The sequence below is a fragment of the Gastrolobium bilobum genome, unplaced genomic scaffold, assembly GCF_033153095.1.
Source record: "Gastrolobium bilobum isolate Gb01-03AN ecotype WA unplaced genomic scaffold, APGP_CSIRO_Gbil_v1 utg1251, whole genome shotgun sequence".
Taxonomy (NCBI): domain Eukaryota; kingdom Viridiplantae; phylum Streptophyta; class Magnoliopsida; order Fabales; family Fabaceae; genus Gastrolobium; species Gastrolobium bilobum.
Window position 1 is genome coordinate 40,792 of NW_026899574.1, and position 19,680 is coordinate 60,471.

The 19,680-nt window shown below is 35.6% G+C and overlaps 1 protein-coding gene and 1 pseudogene across 1 annotated transcript; both read left to right on the forward strand.

The window, feature by feature from the left end:
- Nucleotides 1–1,643: 1,643 nt before the first annotated feature.
- Nucleotides 1,644–5,907, forward strand: LOC133291617 (65-kDa microtubule-associated protein 1-like). The gene is made up of 9 exons (XM_061489902.1): nucleotides 1,644–1,715; nucleotides 1,798–2,001; nucleotides 2,125–2,379; nucleotides 2,490–2,705; nucleotides 2,956–3,111; nucleotides 3,196–3,507; nucleotides 4,441–4,528; nucleotides 5,074–5,222; nucleotides 5,362–5,907. Exons 1-9 carry the CDS (start codon nucleotides 1,644–1,646, stop codon nucleotides 5,656–5,658), a joined length of 1,749 nt encoding a protein of 582 aa, XP_061345886.1. The 3' UTR covers nucleotides 5,659–5,907.
- A 2,593-nt stretch (nucleotides 5,908–8,500) lies between these two features.
- On the forward strand, nucleotides 8,501–18,278 carry LOC133291618 (protein HOMOLOG OF MAMMALIAN LYST-INTERACTING PROTEIN 5-like; annotated as a pseudogene).
- The last annotated feature ends 1,402 nt before the right edge of the window (nucleotides 18,279–19,680 follow it).

Below are 19,680 nucleotides of genomic sequence, written 5' to 3' on the forward strand. Positions count from 1 at the left end.
TTTAAATTATATCAATTAATTAATGCACGTTATTAATCATATGTTTACTCTGCGTAACAATGGCGTTAACTTTTTTTTATTTTCACTCGTCTAGTTAAATAGCGATCCCGTTAAACTCGCTTTTTGACGCAATGAGAAACCAAGTAAACAAAAAAGCAGTTTTGCCGGCTTCATTGATTACTGTTTTTGAAATTAATATTTTAATTCAAAAAAAATTATATTTACAAATTTATTATTTACAAACATTTATAAATTTAATTATATAATTTTGAAAATAAACTCTTATAAAAAAATTATATATTTTCAAAAATACTTAAACTAATTTATAAATTAAAAAATTACAAATATAATTTATTACTTTAATTTTGGAAAAAAATAAAAAAAAATATTTGATAAGATTTATTTTATAAAAATAATTCTAAAATCATAATTATTTTTTAATTTTTAAAATCAAATTTAAAGAATATATTTGTATAATTTTTTATATTTTAGTTTTTAAAATAAAAAGTAGAAAAAATATTTATTTTATTAATTATTTTATAAAATATATATTTTTCAGAAAAAATTAGAATACAATCAAAATAACAGCAAAGTGGCACAGTGTCATATCCGTAAATACCCGCTAAGACGCGGGCAATAAACTAATTGAATTACCGGACACTCAAAAGACAGTGGCACACTCAATCTTTGTCCGTTTGTCGTTTGTACACAAAGATCTCACACACAGATCCTGTGTCACACAAACTCTCTCTCTCTCTCTCTTAGATCTGAAACCATAGAGCCTCAACACTCCCTTAAGCCTCAAAGGAAGTCCACTTGTTTCCTACTCTTGCCTTGTCAATGCTAGGTGTTAACTTGTTCCTACTTGATTGTGCATTTTCCTCGTGAATATTATGTTTAATTTTTTATTTTTAGCTTTTTTCTTCTTCTTGGGGTTGTCATTGACTGTGAAGTTCAATGTAGCTTGATGGAGAGGGTTTTTCTGTTTTCTAGGATTCTGATTGAGGTTGTAATTGTGTTAATTTAGTGCTATGGAAGAATTGACTTTCTGCTTCTTTTAGTTTCCTGTCTGATCCTTCTTATTGACATTGTTCTTGGAGAATGTTGCAGAAATGGGTGAAATTTTGCCGCTTTAGAAGTGGGTTTGCTTGAATTTTAAATCTATCGAGGAGAGGTGACTTGTGTGGAATGTGTCATTCGGTTAAAGTGTAACTCATTTTGTTCATTTGCTGTGATCTTGTCCGCAGTGTGTTTAGTTTGTGTAACTGGGTATTGCATTATGCTTTTATGCTGAATGGAGTCCAGATTTGGTGTTTCTGTTTGGAGATTTTCTTAGCAGATGCAATTCATTGAATTTAACAATTTAGAACCTTATTAGAAAAACAAAACAATTTAGAAACTTTTTGGTGTATCTTTCTTTCATGAGAACCTTATTTGAAGTCATCATTTATATTCGTACATTTACTAGTTCTTTGTCCCCAGAATAAGATGTACAAATGATATGTTGGAGTTTTTTGATACCTGCTTGTTTCTTCTGTTCTTTTTCAAAAGAATAGATGCTTGTGTTCCCCTATGTGTGGGTGAAGGAGAAACAAATTTCATATGATTTTTTTTCCATCCTTAGGCTAGGTTGCGCTGGAACAATGGCAGTGACAGATGCTCAAAATCCTCTTCTTGGAGAAGACACCTGCGGTTCCTTGTTAAATAAGCTGCGGGTAACTTTATCAAGCTTTTCATCTGTGTCACTGCAGATGTGCATGTTCTATAGAACAATGAGGTTATCTCTATCTGTTGTAGGAAATATGGGATGAGGTTGGTGAGAATGATGAAGAGCGAGACAAGATGCTTCTTCAGTTAGAGCAGGAGTGCTTGGATGTGTACAAAAGAAAGGTTGAGCAGGCTGCTAAGTCGAGGTTACAGCTACTTCGATCCTTGTCTGATGCTGAACTTGAGCTTTCTAGTCTTCTATCAGCTCTTGGTGAAAAGAGCTTCACGGGAATTGTCAGTAACTAATTAAATATATCCTTATAACGGCAACAACCAACAATTGCAATATAACTTTGTGCTCCATTTAGATAGTGAACTAGCTAACTAGTTTCCCATGCATATTTGGTTTCTTTGCAGCCTGAAAAAACTTCAGGTACTATCAAGGAACAGCTTGCAGCTATAGTACCAGTACTGGAACAGTTATGGCAACTGAAGGAGGAAAGAATAAAGGAATTTTCAGATGTACAGTCACAGATCCAAAAAATATGTGGAGAGATAACTGGGGAATTGAACCCTGATCAGACAGGAACATTTGCAGTTGATGAATCTGACCTGTCCCTCAAGAAGTTAGATGAATATCAATCCCAACTCCAAGAACTTCAAAAGGAAAAGGTAACTCGGCTATACCATCAAACTATGTATCAATTTTTCTAAATTTTGAAAAGTTTGTTGATTCACTAATCAACATTTTGAGAGTTTTGTTACTTTGATTTGCCTTGCAGAGTGAGAGGTTGCACAAGGTTCTTGAATTTGTGAGTACTGTGCATGATCTTTGTACTGTCCTTGGTATGGATTTCTTCAGTATCGTGACTGAGGTTCATCCAAGTTTAAATGATTCTACCAATGTTCATTCCAAAAGCATAAGCAATGGCACCCTAGCTAGGCTGGCTAAGACAGTCTTAACACTTAAAGAAGATAAAAAGCAGAGGTTGTACAAGGTAATGCATTTAAAATACTGTATGCTAGCTCATTTGTTTTATTTCATTCGTTCATGCTTTGTTACTTATAGTATGGGTGCTAGGTTCAGCTGCTTCAAAGGTTACTGTTTTTGGAAAACCAGAGATTTTATACAAGGAATTACCATAAATTCTATCTTCGGCACCTCAAAAGTGATGATATCATCGTGTATTCAATTATGATTGAATTTTAATCTGCATTAGCTGACTTTGACTTGTATTTCCTTTGCAGCTCCAAGAATTAGCTTCTCAGTTAATTGATCTGTGGAATCTAATGGATACCCCTCAAGAGGAAAGAAGACTATTTGACCATGTTACTTGTAATATGTCAAATTCTGTAGATGAAGTCACTGTTCCTGGGGCCCTTGCTTTGGATCTGATTGAGCAGGTACTAATAATGACTTTCTGAAGTTTACAGAGTTGTGCTTCATAAATGATGCTTACTGATTTTTTCTTGTTCTTTGTTATGAAGGCTGTAGTGGAAGTGGAAAGGCTTGATCAGCTGAAAGCCAGCAGGATGAAAGAAATTGCTTTCAAGAAGCAAGCTGAACTTGAAGAGATATTTGCCTGTGCTCATATGGAAATTGACCCAGAAGTTGCTCGAGAGAAGATTTTGTCACTGATTGATTCTGGAAACATTGAACCATCTGAATTACTGGCTGACATGGACAAACAGATAGCAAATGCAAAAGAAGAAGCTTTGAGCCGAAAAGACATATTGGACAAGATTGAGAAATGGATGTCAGCATGTGAAGAAGAGAGTTGGCTTGAAGACTATAATCGGGTATTTATAATCTACCATCTTCATTCTATTTGTGTGTCTCTGTGGTTGGGTGTATACATCTTTGGTGGGAGAGTTAAAATAGTACCATTATGATCTGAACTTTTAGGATAATGCTAATAAAACTGTAATCCTTTAAACTTATAAACTGATATCGTTGTGGTGAGAACTTTGGCAGATTTATTATAGGCAGTGCAATGATGAATATCACTATATTACTATAATACAGCAATATCATTATGAGACCTGATGATGTTACTTGAGTGACATTTTGATGGAGTGGAATGTTAATGTAATCTCTTATATACTACATATACTTTCCTCATTGTTTGGCTTCATTTACAAGAATAATGGGCACTTTTGATGGGCATACTCCTGTCATGTTTTAATGAATTTTGTTTTGTCCTGATATAGGCAATTGTTAAATACCCCATTTTACTATTCTTTCACGTGAGGCAAGGGTTAAATATTATTTTATACTATTCTTTCCCGTGAAATTTAATTTGAGTATATTAAGTTACGGTAATAAAAATGGAACTAAAAAGGCTTTCATGCTCTTTTTGTTTACAATAGGCTTTGCTATGGTGCAATTATCCTATATCAACAAAGTTTTTAGGTCACCTAATTCTAGGCAGAAATTGGCAATGATAATTATCTGCACACACCAATTTGCACACCTTGATGGCTAAGTGTAGAATGTAGATCTTTAATGTAAGTTTTTGTGTTTAACGATCTATTCATGATCTATTCAGTCTATGTGATTTCCTACTTGATAAGATAATAGAAATGTGTATTGCCCAGTTGTTGCCATGTAGGAAAGTAAATAAAATTTAGGTTTAGCTTATCTGGCAATTGACCATCATTTATGTAAAATGGTTATGTCATGTTTGCCATTAGAATCATTTTTTCCCCCTCTGACACTACATTGTTAAACAGGATGAAAACAGGTATAATGCAAGTAGAGGTGCACATTTAAACCTCAAACGTGCAGAGAAAGCTCGGGTACTGGTCAACAAAATTCCAGGTATTTGTTTAACGTGACTAAACAACCATCAGAAACTATTATTCATTCATTCAATCCACTACTATTAGAAAACAAGGTGACACCTCATTGGAGTGACTTACTGTTTTACTTGCAGTAAAAGATTTTAATTTTTTGAATAGGTGGCACTATATGGTCAATGCTAATGTAAAACTTTTTAAACATTCGTAAATAAATTATTACCATTTTTTATTTTCAGATTGAGGATGAAATATACCTGCACATTTTCATGTGTAACTAATTTTTTGTGTGAATACTTTTACACGAATCAAGGATGGATTGTCATCATTATTGGTTGGTGAGATTTATGCAAATCAAGTAGATGCTTTTGAATTGTCTTGAGTTGACAACTAAGGATATTGCATTAACTCCCATCTTGTGGAACTTAACAATTGATTTGGTAGCAGATGGAATTGCATGAACTTGTAATCTATGATTTACCGACAGATACCAGTGTACTATCATGGTTTCTTGGCATGCAAGGGCCCAGAATAACTTCTTTTTTTTTTTTTTGGTGAAAAATGCAGCTTTGGTTGATACTTTGGTTGCTAAAACTCAGGCTTGGGAAGAAGCACACGACATGTCATTCACATATGATGGTGTTCCTCTTCTTGCTATGTTAGATGAATATGCTATGCTCAGGCATGATAGGGAAGAGGAAAAACGAAGGATGAGGGTAAGTTTTGGTAATGCTGATTTTCAGATTAATTTGAGCGCTTACTAATGAGATAAGTTAGCAAAAGTGAACTTTGATCTTGGTCTATTTCTGTTCACCATTATACTTATTGTATACTCTTGCACTTAACATTCTGTAGGACCAGAAAAAGTATCATGAGCAGCAAAGCACAGAGCAGGAACCTGTCTTTAGTCCAAGACCAAGCCCTGCTAGGCCAGTTGGCAACAAGAAGGTAGTTGGTCCTCGTCCTAATGGAGGAGCAAATGGTACTCCTAACCGACGGCTATCTCTTAATCAAAATGGAAGTAGGTCAACAACAAAAGATGGAAAAAGGGATAATACTAGACCTGTTGCTCCCATGAATCATGTGTCCATATCAAAAGAAGATGCTGCTTCCCATGTTTCTGGTACTGAACCAGTCCCAACTTCACCCTAGTGAGATCTGTATTTTCAACACCATAATGTCATCTTTGTAACATTCTCATATTACTAGTTACTGTTGTAGGCATGAAGCACCGATACTCCGAATTTTTTTTCCAACGTATCCGATACGCGTATCGGAAACGTATTGTATCGTATCGACGAATTAACGGTCGTATCGAGAACATATCAGGAACGTATCAAAAACGCCGTGTCGGAGTCGGTGCTTCATAGGTTGTAGGAATATAATCTGTTAGTGACAAGTAATTGGAGAGAAACTGTTATGAGATGTGTATGTTGTATGTGTCATTTAGAGGTTTTCTGAATACATGTTGCTTTATCACTTGAGATGCTCTTTCATATATAAAGGATTAGATGCAGAATGGTAGTCTTGCCTTTTGAATCAGAAGGCTCCAATCTCCTTGGCTTCTTTCCCATTCATCCTATGTGTGGACAAATATGAATTTGTGGTTCTTTTTGTCAAAATATTCACCTCCAATCATTTGAATTTATGGCTTTTTACCTATGTCTTGAGTCAAGTTAATTAATTACTAAGTTACTCTAAAGTTTGAATTTTAATTTTCTATTTTTTTCTCAAATGATGAACATATAAGAGTGTTGTATCTAATTGAGTGGGCCAACTATTGTGACATGCATTATGCAACATATTCTTCCTTCCTGCAATTCCTATCCAATAATATTGGGTAAATGAATTGTTATGTTACATGATTGTAACATAACAATTCTTACTCTCACATGTAGAGGAGAGAGGAAAGAGAAGAGTGGAGAGAGAAAAATTAAAAAATGGGGCCCACATATAATTGCGAGAGTAGGAATGTCTTGTTATATTATGTAACATGACAATTCATTTATCCATAAATATTTAAACTGTTGCAATTATACATACATGCATTATCCATATTCTTAAATATAATAACATATTGCACCTTATCTATTATCAGTACTGTTGCAATTCCTATCCAATGTATTTAAACTTACTATAAAAGCGAGTGCCTATTGAATATTGATAATGATATTTTCCTATGATCTTTGGATAAGAACACTGAAGTCCTATCTCCGCTAGGGAGCTCGTCCACTCGAGCGTTCATGAGCTTATCACCGGAGACTAGTTATGAGCAGTTGGCAGTTATTATTCTGTTTTACTGTTAATTAATTAAATAAGAGAAGAGAATGGTTAATATCAACTGTTAGATGTTGAACGTGGACGCATATGATTCGTCAAAGTTTGTGAGCAAGCTGCATATAAATAGCTCATACTTCAATCACTTGTAATTTTCAGGAGTCTCATTTTATATCCATGAGCAACAGCGATCTTCATATAAATTCGTTGAACCCGACCCAAATTCTGAATTTTATTTTATTTTTTTCTAACTTTTTCAAATTTATTTTAATTTTTTAAGAATATTGTTTTAATTTTAATGAGCCAACGTGATAGCGGTTGATATTTCATTTAATATATTTAATCCAAATTATTCTAAAGCACATTGAAAACTAAATTTAAACATAAAAAGATAAAAAATCATTTATTCAAAATCTAAATAAAATTAATTAAAACTATTTAAAATTAATAAAAATTTAAAACCATATGTAATTTGCAAGGCATTAAACATTAATTTTTTTTCTTAATAAATTGCTCCTTTAGAATATATAATTTCTAGAAAGACGATGATTCTGAATCCACATTTTACATGTTTTAAAATAGAGGAGAGATATTCTCACTACCAAAATTTTTCACTACCAACTTACTACATATCTAATCACCATTAGATTAACATTTTCTCTCTTTTCAAATTTTTTTTAACATTCTCTTTCTTTGATCCAACGGTGATGTGATGAGTAGTAAGTTAGTAATAAGAATTTTTGGTAGTTAGAATATCCTCACTCTTTAAAATATGAGGATCCAACCTAATCCTAATTCTAAATATGGATCATAGGTTTTATCTATTACAAAATCAAACCAAAACTCATCGGTATAAACCTTTTCTATTAAAGGATTAAATCCGAGCTTCCTCTACTACCTGATACACACACTATATTACCATCCGCTACTTTACATATTCAACATTAATCAATATGAAATATGAGAAAAATGTGTATCATTTATGGTTTTAGTTTTATCTACTGCAGCTATCCTGTTGGTTTCGATGCCTTCAAGCTGAATTTTTTGTTGAGGTGTAGGAGGAATCACAATTCTTTAGTGGATGCTTTTCTCTATGTTTGTTATTCATGTAGTATGTTGGATATACATGTTTAGGAGGGCAAGATACGGTGTGTGTATGGATGGAGGACTTCTTCCTGGTTGCATTCTTCCATCTTATTTTTCTATTTATATTGCAATCCTTAGGGAGAAGTTTTGAAGGCTTGAGTATTCCAAAATCCATTCAGAAGAGTGTTTAGTAAATCAACCTTGATGGAAGATTGATCTTATTTATAGCTGTTTTCATGTCACCATCTGTCCACCAACATATTCATGAGTCATGGCAATTGACTTTGTACTCAATGTCTTGCAATATAACCATAGAAATTAATGTCATTCTCAATATTATAATAAGAAGCCTGAGCACCTAAAAAATATTTACTCTTTCGGTGTGAGAAATTAGAGCTTTCTTCCTTCTCATGTGTTCCTTTGTTTACCTTTATTTATTTGTTTGGCCTAAGTTAATCTTATTCTCTACAGTCTACACTTTATTGTTCCTTCCTTACAAGTAACTTAGTTACTCACTCTTCCTACTCACTAAATATCTGTCTTTTGCCAAATGGTTGTTCATACTCCTTTCTGTCTTTTCTTTTGAGCATTATTTTTGTCTGTGGTCAGTTTTTTAAGCATTACATTTGTGATGACTTGTTGCAGGAATAAGGCAAAAACATTTTATGCTGCTAGCATCTTTTTTTAGATTCTTAATCAATTTGGGACACTTCATATAATGACCCTCATTTAATTATAGATTTAACATTGAAGAATAATTATAGAGAAAAAGAAATAAAGTCACCTTTGGTGAAAAAGGAGTTAAAATGACAGTTAAAGAGTAAAAATGCGGGTAAATAAAGTTACCCGAAAGTAAAAAATAAAATTATAAATATTACCATAAAAATATTCTGAACTAGTGTGCAAAGTAACATAAATTTACACACCGTAAATTCCTTTATTTTTCTCCAACGCGCGCTGATGTTCCCGTATCCTTCTCTCTCTGTGCTCGACATTTCCATGGTTTTACAAGGTTAGAGTTTTGGTCTCTCTCTCTCCTCTCTTTCTCACTCATTTTGTCACCAAAAGTCATGATGCCATACATGAAAATTCTAGGAAAAAGCTAGTGAATCCATTTCACCACTCTATTTGGGCTGATTTGGCTTGTGGAGAGAGTTATTCATCACCCCTAATTCGTGGCACTATTCATCCTTGTGAATAAGTGGGGTTTTTGAGTGAGAAAAGCTTAGGTTTTGTTCTTTGGAGCTTGGAATAGCAACTATAGGTAAGAAACCTCTAATTCTATGGTTCTATGTTTGTGATTTAAGTCTTGATAATTGTGAGCATATTTTGGTGGGAAATAATTTAGTTTGAATTTGAAATTGATGATGAATTGTTGTTCGTAGTAGTTGAAAAGTTATTGAGAATGGATGTTGAAATTTGAGAAAATGGATGGCCTACCTCTCATGTATAATTCAGCCTATGTACAATAAAAGGGGAGACCAAGTGTTTGATGAAATGCCAAAGTGAAAATAATACCTTGTATGTAATTATTGATAAGTGGTGTGAATTAGGATTGGTAAAAATGATGAAAGTTAAAGAAAAAGACATTGTTCCTATATATATGTATTCTGGCCAAGAGGAAAAAGAACAAGGAATATCATGCTTTAATATGTTTGAATGTGTGTTATGTGTCTTGAGGTTGGTTAATCATTATCTACTTAATTGGAGTTATGTGAAGTGAGAAATAAAGGAAAGAAAAGCATGAAAAAAATATGATAAACACTTATGAGTGCAAATCTGCCCTCATCATGAAATAGGTACAAATGAGGTATTTGGTGATATTTAAATAAGAGATGATGATGGATATTCGATGTAGTGATGAAGGGAATGGTTGTTAACAAAAGATAGCTTGAGAAAAAGTCATGAACACACCTATATGTGTCATTTTCAACCCTTAAAGAAGTAAATGGGTTGGAATTGTATTGGACTTGGAATTATGATTTGTAAGTTATGTTGAGGACATGATAAGTCCATGTAAAGTGAGAAATGCCCACTAAGAGTTAGTGGTTTTATGCTAACTAGCTTTGGGGTTCTATATGTAAGTTTGAAAGGAATTAGTATATGACTTGTGTATTGGCATAGATTTAGCATAAGTGTAAAAAAATGAAAGTAAGCAATAAGATGTATGCCTTGTGTAAATTTCATGGCATTGTAGCATTTTATTGATTTTGTTTTGAATTCTTTCTCTAGGTGTGGCTAGGGACTGAGAGGGTTTGAATTGCCTTTGGAGCTAAATCGGTAACTTGTGTTACAAGTGAGCAGATTGGTAAAGCTTCAAGAGGTAAGCTCTATGTTTATGGGGTTCGCTCCTACTTTGTGTTCCGCCATAGTGTACGGACTGTGGTCGGGTTGTATGATATGTATGAGATATATGATATAGATGCATTCATATAGAGCTATATGATAATATGATATGTTTTGTGTTGATGTGTTTACTTTGATATGTGTTAATATGATATGTTTTGTTGAGTTCCACTTGGGGTCCACCCTTGGGAACACGTACACTGATTCCCACTTGGGGTTCTCCCCTGGGATTGACTGTGTACACATTTGTTATATGACTGGTTTTGATATGATTTCTGTATTGATCTTTGGCTATGGATTGTATGGTACACTGATGTCTTCTTGGGTTCCCCTGAGATTGACGGTGTACGCGTCTGATATGTTCTGGTTCCGCTTGGGGTCCTCCCTTGGGAACACGTGCGTTGATTTCCGCTTGGGGTCCTCCCTTAGGAACACATGCGTTGATTTCCGCTTGGGGTCCTCCCTTGGGAATGACTGCGTACGCCTCTGATATGTTCTGGTTCCGCTTGGGGTCCTCCCTTGGGAACACGTGCGTTGATTTTCGCTTGGGGTCCTCCCTTGGGAATGACTGCGTACGCCTCTGATATGTTCTGGTTCCGCTTGGGGTCCTCCCTTGGGAACACGTGCGTTGATTTCCGCTTGGGGTCCTCCCATGGGAATAACTGCGTACGTCTCTGATAAGATATGTGTATATGTTTTGTTTAGTTATGATAATTGAGTATATGACATGTTTTATGTGATATGTATGATGATTTTGTAAATGATATTTGTACGTTGATTTCCGCTTGGGGTCATCCCTTGGGAACGATTGCGTACGTCTCTGATATAACACGTTTTGTTCTGATGTGAGTATTGTGATGATTTTTGTAAATGATATTTGTTACGTATGTTGATTTCCGCTTGGGGTCATCCCTTGGAAATGACTGCGTATGTCTTTGATAAGATATGTATATATGCTTTGTACAGTTATCATAATTGCTTATATGATGTTCTGTATATTATGTATCTGAGTGTCATGCAGGAAGTGAGCCCGGGGTATGTAGAGTTTTCCATAAACCTGGAGTTTACTAGAGATTCGTCTCTAACCCCGTTTGGGGATATGATTTCAGGAACACAGTTAATTGAAGAGCCTCATGGGACAAGGACACAAATCGTGGCTAGCGAGGTACTAGTATGAGGATGTGGAGTTCTGGGTGGCTGGAGGCTACTATTTATTTTAGACGTATTTTTGGAAAAGATGTATTATTGTATAGTGTTCATATTCGATGCATGTACATTTATGTATTCAGGCATATTGATATAACTATGTAGTATTCAATTATGTTATGTATTGGATTGCATGCTATTAGATTAGTGGCACGGAGCCAAGTTCTGCATGCGCGCATAGATGGGTATCTGAGTATATTTGCATGACTGGTACTTCTGGATATATATATATATATATATATAGTTTAAACTGTCTATCAGGAACTCTTGAGAGTGGGATTGGAAAATCCCCAGTTGTCCGTTACTCTGTCCGATTTTCGTTTACGCCTAATAAGAAAAAGAAAAAGTTAACTCGTATTTTCATAAGTTTAAGTCTTCCGCTGTTTCTGTTAAGTATCATATGTATGTTAATTGAACAGGCTCGAGGCTAGGGATGTTACACTTCAGCCTAATGTGAGTATCTGGTTAATGCGTTGAACATTCCTTTTATGCCATTCTCATTACTTTTGCAGGATTCTCTTATAACTTCTGTAGAAAATCAGAATTCAAATTCAAATATTTTTCCGTTTTTATTTATTAGGAATAATTAAGATTAATTAGGATTGATTGTTTTTTATTTCCTATTAGTTAGGATTAATTGTAATTAATTAGAATTAATTGTGATTAGGTTTAGTGAGACATAACTGAGTCATTCTTATGATTGTGATTAGGTTTGGTGAGTCATAGCTGAGTCATGCTTAGCTATTTTTTCTTGTATAAATACTCCTCATTCCTCATGTAATTATTTCAATATCGATATACTGAAAACCTTTTTCAATATGGTATCAGAGCAGGTTGGTCCTGAGAAAACTCAGCCACCACAACCACCTTCAAACCGGCGGCACAACGCCGGAAAACTCAACCTCCAACCATTATTAAGGTTATTTTCCCTTCCTACAAAGTCCCAAGAGCAAAGTAAGGCTACCAATCACTGTAGAAGGCAAAATCCCAGCTTTCCACCGCCGTCAGCCACCGTCGGAAAATTTTTCCGGCGACATTTTCGACCAAGATCCGCACCATTCTAAACAGAAGGAGCCGATCTACAAGTTTCAAGAAGGACCATCGAATTCTGCTGAGCCACGCGCCCCCACACGCTAGAGCAAGGACGGAGCGTCCGCCCTACGCGTTACCACACGCAGCCATGTTGATTGAAAGTAAATTTCCATCCAGCAATGTTGCTCAACAAGGTATAGCGTTCCATGTTGATAATAGTAGTCGATGGATTCTTGATTTAGGGGCTTCAAATCATATGACAGGCAATGCAACCTTATTTTGTTCTTATACCCCTTACTATCAACAATCACGAATAAGAACAGCAGATGGCAGCTTCTCTACTATTGCTGGAAAAGGATCCATTAAACTTTCTGAACACATTACTTTGAACTCAGTCCTTCATGTTCCCTCTCTTACTTGTAACCTTATCTCTATCAGCAAACTTACGTCTGAGTTACATTGTGTTGCCAAGTTTTCTGTCAATGCTTGTGTTTTCCAGGAACAGCACTCGGGGCTGATGATTGGCAGTGCTAGAGAGGAAGAAGGACTTTATTATTTAGAAAAAGATTCTTGTGAAGAAAAAAAATTTGTGAACCACTCGGTATGTTTGTCTGATGATTGTAATGATGTTTTGTTGTGGCATCGTCGGTTAGGACACCCAAATTTCATTTATCTTCAGAAGTTTTTCCCAAGCTTATTTATCAATAAAAATCCCAGTTCTTTTTCTTGTGATATTTGTCAGCTTGCAAAACATTCTCGTGTTTCTTATCCTCCTATCGTCCATCATGATTCTTCTCCATTTACCTTGATTCATAGTGATATATGGGGTCCAACCCGTGAAAAAAATATCTCTGATGCTCGTTGGTTTATAACTTTCATAGATGATCACTCTAGGGTATGTTAGGTATACCTTCTAAAGGATAAGTCTGACGCTGCATCCATTTTTAAAAACTTTCATGCTATGGTTCAAACTCAGTTCTAGACCTCTGTCCAAATTCTTCGAACTGACAATGGTACTGAATATTTTAATTCTGTTCTTGGAAACTATCTCAGCCAGCATGGTATTCTTCATCAAAGTTCTTGTCCTAACACCCCTCAACAAAATGGGGTGGCTGAAAGGAAAAATAGACATCTCCTTGAAGTTGCTCGAGCTCTTATGTTTACCATGCATGTCCCTAAATATTTGTGGGGGGAAGTTGTCTTGACTGCAGCATACCTCATCAATCGGATGCCTTCTCGTGTCCTAAATTTTCAATCTCCTTTATCTTGTCTTACCCACACATTTCCTTCTTTCTGGGCTCATTCTTCCCTTCCTCCCAAGTTGTTTGGTTGTGTGGCTTTTGTACATGTTCCTCCCCATCAAAGGTCCAAGCTCGATCCTAAGTCCATTAAATGTGTCTTCATAGGATATCCTCCTAACCAAAAGGGCTACAAGTGTTACTCATCTTCACTTCGTAAGGTCTTTGTTTCTATGGATGTCACATTTGATGAGAGACAATCTTTTTTTCCTTCGACTTCTCTTCAGGGGGAGTCTATTGGGGTTGATGAAGATAAGTCTTGGAAACCAAATGATTCTGTTGTTTTGCCTTTGCCATTGGAGACAGGGGGAGTCATTATGCAAAAGACAGGGGGAGTTAATGTGTCAGATAATGGAGATCCTCCTGGGAAATGGGGAAAGTTTTACAGCAGGCGAAAATCACCTCAGGAGCCTCTAGACTGCCAGGATTCTGACTCGAGTCTTAGTTCCAGCAACACTGATACAGCCAATCTAGATGTGCCTATTGCTCTCCGAAAAGGTACTAGATCTTGTACTGCTCATCCTATTTCTCATCATATCACATATGAAAAGTTGTCCCCAGGTTTTCGTGCTTTCAACACTATGTTAGACAGTACAAAAATACCAAAAAATATCCAAGAAGCACTTGATGATCCAAAATGGAGGAATGCAGTCTTTGAAGAAATGGATGCACTCAACAAAAATGGAACTTGGGAGTCTGTAGCATTACCCAGAGGGAAGAAAACAGTAGGTTGCAAGTGGGTGTTCACAATAAAGTTTAATGCAGATAATAGCATCAACAAGTATAAGGCCAGACTGGTTGCTAAGGGATTCACTCAAACTAATGGGATAGACTATCAAGAGACATTTTCCCCTGTTGCCAAGCTTAATACTATCCGAGTTCTTTTATCACTTGCTGCAAATCTTGGTTGGCCCTTGCAACAATTAGATGTAAAGAATGCTTTCTTGAATGGTGATCTACATGAAGAAGTTTATATGGATCCACCACTTGGTTTTGAAAAAGGAGACGATTCAGTATGCAAGTTGAAAAAGTCTCTCTATGGTCTTAAACAATCTCCTAGAGAGTGGTTTGAGAAGTTTACTCAAGATGTTAAGGGAAGAGGGATTCTCCAATCTCAGACTGATCACACTTTATTTTTAAAACACTCTAATGGTGGTAAAATTGCTATTCTCATTGTTTATGTTGATGACATAATTGTCACAGGTAATGATTGTGAGGAGATAAGCTCTTTGAAGAAATGTTTAGCTAATCAGTTTGAACTGAAGGATCTTGGATCTCTCAAATATTTCCTAGGCATGGAAGTTGCTCGAAGTAAGGCAGGAATTTCTTTAACTCAGAAGAAATATATTCTAGACCTGTTACAAGAAACAGGAATGCTTGGGTGCAAGCCAGCAGAGACTCCAGTTGAACCCAATATTAAATTGGGAATCGAAGATGGGAAAAAAGTTGACAAAGAGCAGTATCAGAGATTGGTGGGGAAGTTGATCTACTTATCTCACACTCGGCCTGATATTGCATTTCCAGTTAGCATGGTTAGTCAATTCATGCATTCTCCTAAGGAAAAACACCTGAGTGCAGTTTATAGAATTTTGAAGTACCTCAAAAACACCCCTGGTCGAGGATTGTTCTTTAAAAGGGGACACAAGAGGATGATTGAAATATATACAGATGCAGATTGGGCTGGCTCTGCATTGGACCGAAGATCCACTTCAGGATATTGCACCTATGTTTGGAGAAATCTTGTGACCTAGAGAAGTAAGAAACAAACAGTTGTTGCCCGGAGCAGTGCAGAAGCAGAATTTCGGGCTCTAGCCCATGGTATTTGTGAAGGAATTTGGTTAAGAAGACTCCTTGAGGAATTGAAGATCTTTTTTTCTCCACCTGTCAGAATGTATTGTGATAATAAGGCTGCTGTCAGTATTGCTCAAAATCCAGTTCACCATGACAGAATAAAACATGTGGACGTTGATCGCCACTTTATCAAAGAAAAAATAGATGATGAAAGTGTATGTATGGTGTATATTCCTACCAAAGAGCAGATTGCAGATATTCTCACTAAGGGCCTACACCGACCAGCCTTTGAAGACTTGATTGGCAAGTTGGGAATGATCAACATTTACCTCCCAACTTGAGGGGGAGTGTAGAAAATCAGAATTCAAATTCAAATATTTTTCCGTTTTTATTTATTAGGAATAATTAAGATTAATTAGGATTGATTGTTTTTTATTTCCTATTAGTTAGGATTAATTGTAATTAATTAGAATTAATTGTGATTAGGTTTAGTGAGTCATAGCTGAATCATTCTTATGATTGTGATTAGGTTTGGTGAGTCATAGCTGAGTCATGCTTAGCTATTTTTTCTTGTATAAATACTCCTCATTCCTCATGTAATTATTTCAATATCGATATACTGAAAACCTTTTTCAATAACTTCCTTATTTTTGCAATAATTTGCTACAAAAATATAACATGATATAATGGCTAGTGTAACATTTTTAGAAGTTTCTTTTGCAGCTGGAGCAGAAACAGAAATATGCAGCCTGGAAAGCAGCAGATATAAGAAAGGCTATGCAAGAAGGAAGAAAGCCCGCATCTGTCAATCCATCAAATGCTCCTAGTAATAGATATGTATGGTTTGAAACTCAACCTGGTATGGTCCTGTGTTTGATCAGAATGATGGAAATTTCTCTATTATTGTACATAAAGCCACAAAATTTATGGTTATTAATACCAATTTGATGCACTCGTCTGACATTGAAATGTCTTCAGAAACTGAATCAAGAATCAATATTTTTTACACAAATTAAGATTTTTTGTTATTAGCAGCGGGACTTTTGCATAAATAAATTTCATGGAAGTTATTGCCATGCATAGGAGAAATGAATTTTAATTTAAACAGCACAGAAACACCAAAGGCAGGATAGAAGCGAGATAAATTATGGTTTAGGAAGATGAAAGAGAAGCAAACAGTTCCCTTATCAAAGAGGTGTTAAAAATTAAGGGAAGAAAAGAATTATCACAAGCCTTTCATGTTTTTATCCATTGCATCAATAGCTTGGTTTATGAGAATCATGAAGAAATCTGCTAGGGTTATGATATGTATTCTTTTTTGACATGAATTTTGAGACTGAAGGTTTTGTTATCTATTCATTGTTGACCTTTCTTTTTATTGTCCTCAGCTCCCTCTCTGGATGGCCTTTAGTAGATGGGGCTAGCTTTTTTAGAGCAACAACTTCAATGGAATGAGATAATCTTAGTTCCTCTTCTATACCTTGCAGCCCATTTTATTTTAAGCGAAAATACATGTAAAAGGAAGTATTCTGCATGGAAATACACCAAGATTTGAGAAACAGAGGCTGAATTTATCAAGTAAAATAGAAAGAGGGGACTGTAATGTGTCAACAAAAAAAGAAAGAAAAAAAAATAGAAAGAAAAAGAAAGAGGGGACTGTAGATTATTCCATATGTTATGAAATTATGAACTCAGAAATGAAAAATTTTAGGAACTTATGCATATTAAAATTTGAAATCATTCTCTATGTTTGTGGGATCTCTAAATAGTTGCTTGATTTAATCTTTATGAATGAGGTTCATTTTGAAGTCAGACAATAGATGGTAAATTTGTACTAATATCCAAGTCTTTTCTGATGTCTAATTCATTTTCTTATTATTAAGGAAAACGTTCAAATCGATCAATAGATGTAAACAGGTAGCCTTCAGCTGTGTTTATTATTGCAGGACCTAGGCAGTGGCACTACTGAAACTACGGTTACCAGTCCTGGACTAGAATCTGATCTATCCATTAATTATCATGACCCTGTCAACTACCATCATTCGCCAAGCATTCACCCGGCTCCTGAATTCCATGGTGCATTTAACAAGCAACATTCTACAAACATTCCACCATCTATGCAGTTTCATGATAAGAGTTAGCAATTACCAGAATTCTTCCAATACGTCTCCATCATCTCCTTCTTATCCATCTGCTGGTTTCCCTTCCCAAGATTATCATCATCATCATCCACCTGCCAGATCAGAAGGTCCTTATTCTATGGGCTACAACCATCAGGAGTACTCACCAGAGCATTCACAGCATTTAGGTCCTAATAACCCTTCTCGTGAAACTCCCTCTTCTTACTCATGTCCAAATTTTCAGTCTTATCCTAGTTTTTCAGAAAGCACTCTACCATCAGTCCCATCAAACTATACATATTATCAAGTGTCTGATATGCTTCTTCATATTCTTCCTAGTCAGCTCCTCTAACTACAAACTACTCATCAAGTACCCAACAAAATTCTCTCAGCATAAATGGAACTGTCTCAGAATCTATATTCAACTGCTCAGGCATACCAATATGACAGTAACTACCAGCCATCACCCTAAAAAATAGCAGAGGCACACAAGGCTGCAAGATTTTCTGTTGGCGCACTTGCATTCGATGATGTGTCAACTGCAGTAGACTACTTGAGGAAATCGCTCGAGTTGCTGACTAATCCATCATCTGGTCGAAAAAACTTCTTTACCTAAACTTAGCGGGGGTATTCATGGAGTTTTCTACCTTTTATTTCCATTTATTGTTTTGTAAATATTTATTATACAGCGTCTAAAGAAGTGTGAAGAAATTAGATGAACATGACTTGAATGGATCAGAGGTGAAGCAAAATAACTACTAAGAACAGAGTATTTTGGCCCAGAAGGAATACCTTCTGGATTTTTTGTATATTGATAAGCTGAAATCACAAGCAATAGTAATGAAAATAACAAAGACTCAAGCTACTACAATGGAGATTTTCCTATCAGCTACGAAGACAAAAAATGGAAGAAAAGAAAGATACAATTCAACACATTAGAGAGGTGTTGATTCTCTCCCAATCTGGTTTCCCAACCTAAGTCCCAATCACCAATCACAATGCCTTTTGCACTGGTAGCTGCTTTAAATAATGCTTCAGTCCCTTGTCACGTCATCCTTCACTTCCCTCTCACTTCTAACAACTCCAACAGAATTACCCTCCAAAACTTCCTCTGGAATATTCTGTCCGACGTCAGAACCAACCCCAATTGCTCCTCTATTCCTTTTCCTAGAATAAACTCTTAATGGCACCTTATCAATACTCCCCCCCAGAACACTCACATTGCCCTCAAGGTGAGGTTCAGCTCCAAGAACCTTCCACCGGGATCCCATAGCTTAAATTGTAAGAGCCAACTTATGCTCAATGTATGATACCACCCACCGGGATCCCATTGCCTATCTTCAATCCCAGCTAATGGTTCCATGAGATAACATGCAGCAACCGGAAGACCCCTTAATGCAGAATTTTGAAGTAAAATCTTCTCAAGTATCGCCATCAATTCACAGGTCATATCAACTGTCATGAGAGGCTTTAGCAAGGTAGTTGTTCTTTTTGAATTTGCACTATCTTGAATACCACTAGTATTTTTAGCTTCGCCATTGGGTGTCAAATAGAACTTATTCTTCCATAAAACTTCAAGTAAATTATTGCTTAATATATTCCAAATATGTTTTTCCAAAATTTCTTGAATCACATACCTCATGTTCTCATCACGTACCCTTCTAACAAATAACCTATAGTCTTTATTATTTTGCCTGTGCTCCCAACATTCCTTTAAGGGGGCGTTTGGTTGAGGAATTTTTTTTATGAATGATAGAGAAATGAGATTAGTAGGGAAATGGTTGGGAAGTGAGATTGGTAGGAAAATGTAAAAAAAGTTGTTTGGTAGGGAAAAATTTTACTGGGGAAATTAGATAACTTTTGTAAAATCTATGTTTGGCTTTTGGTAAAATATAGATGGGAAAAATTGTGATATTACAAAAATATCCTTGTTTTTAAAAAAATGACCAAACAGCCTTGCCCCCTTTATCTGTTTGTCTTTAGTTTTGTTTTTGCCTCTGTTTGTACTTGGCAATCAG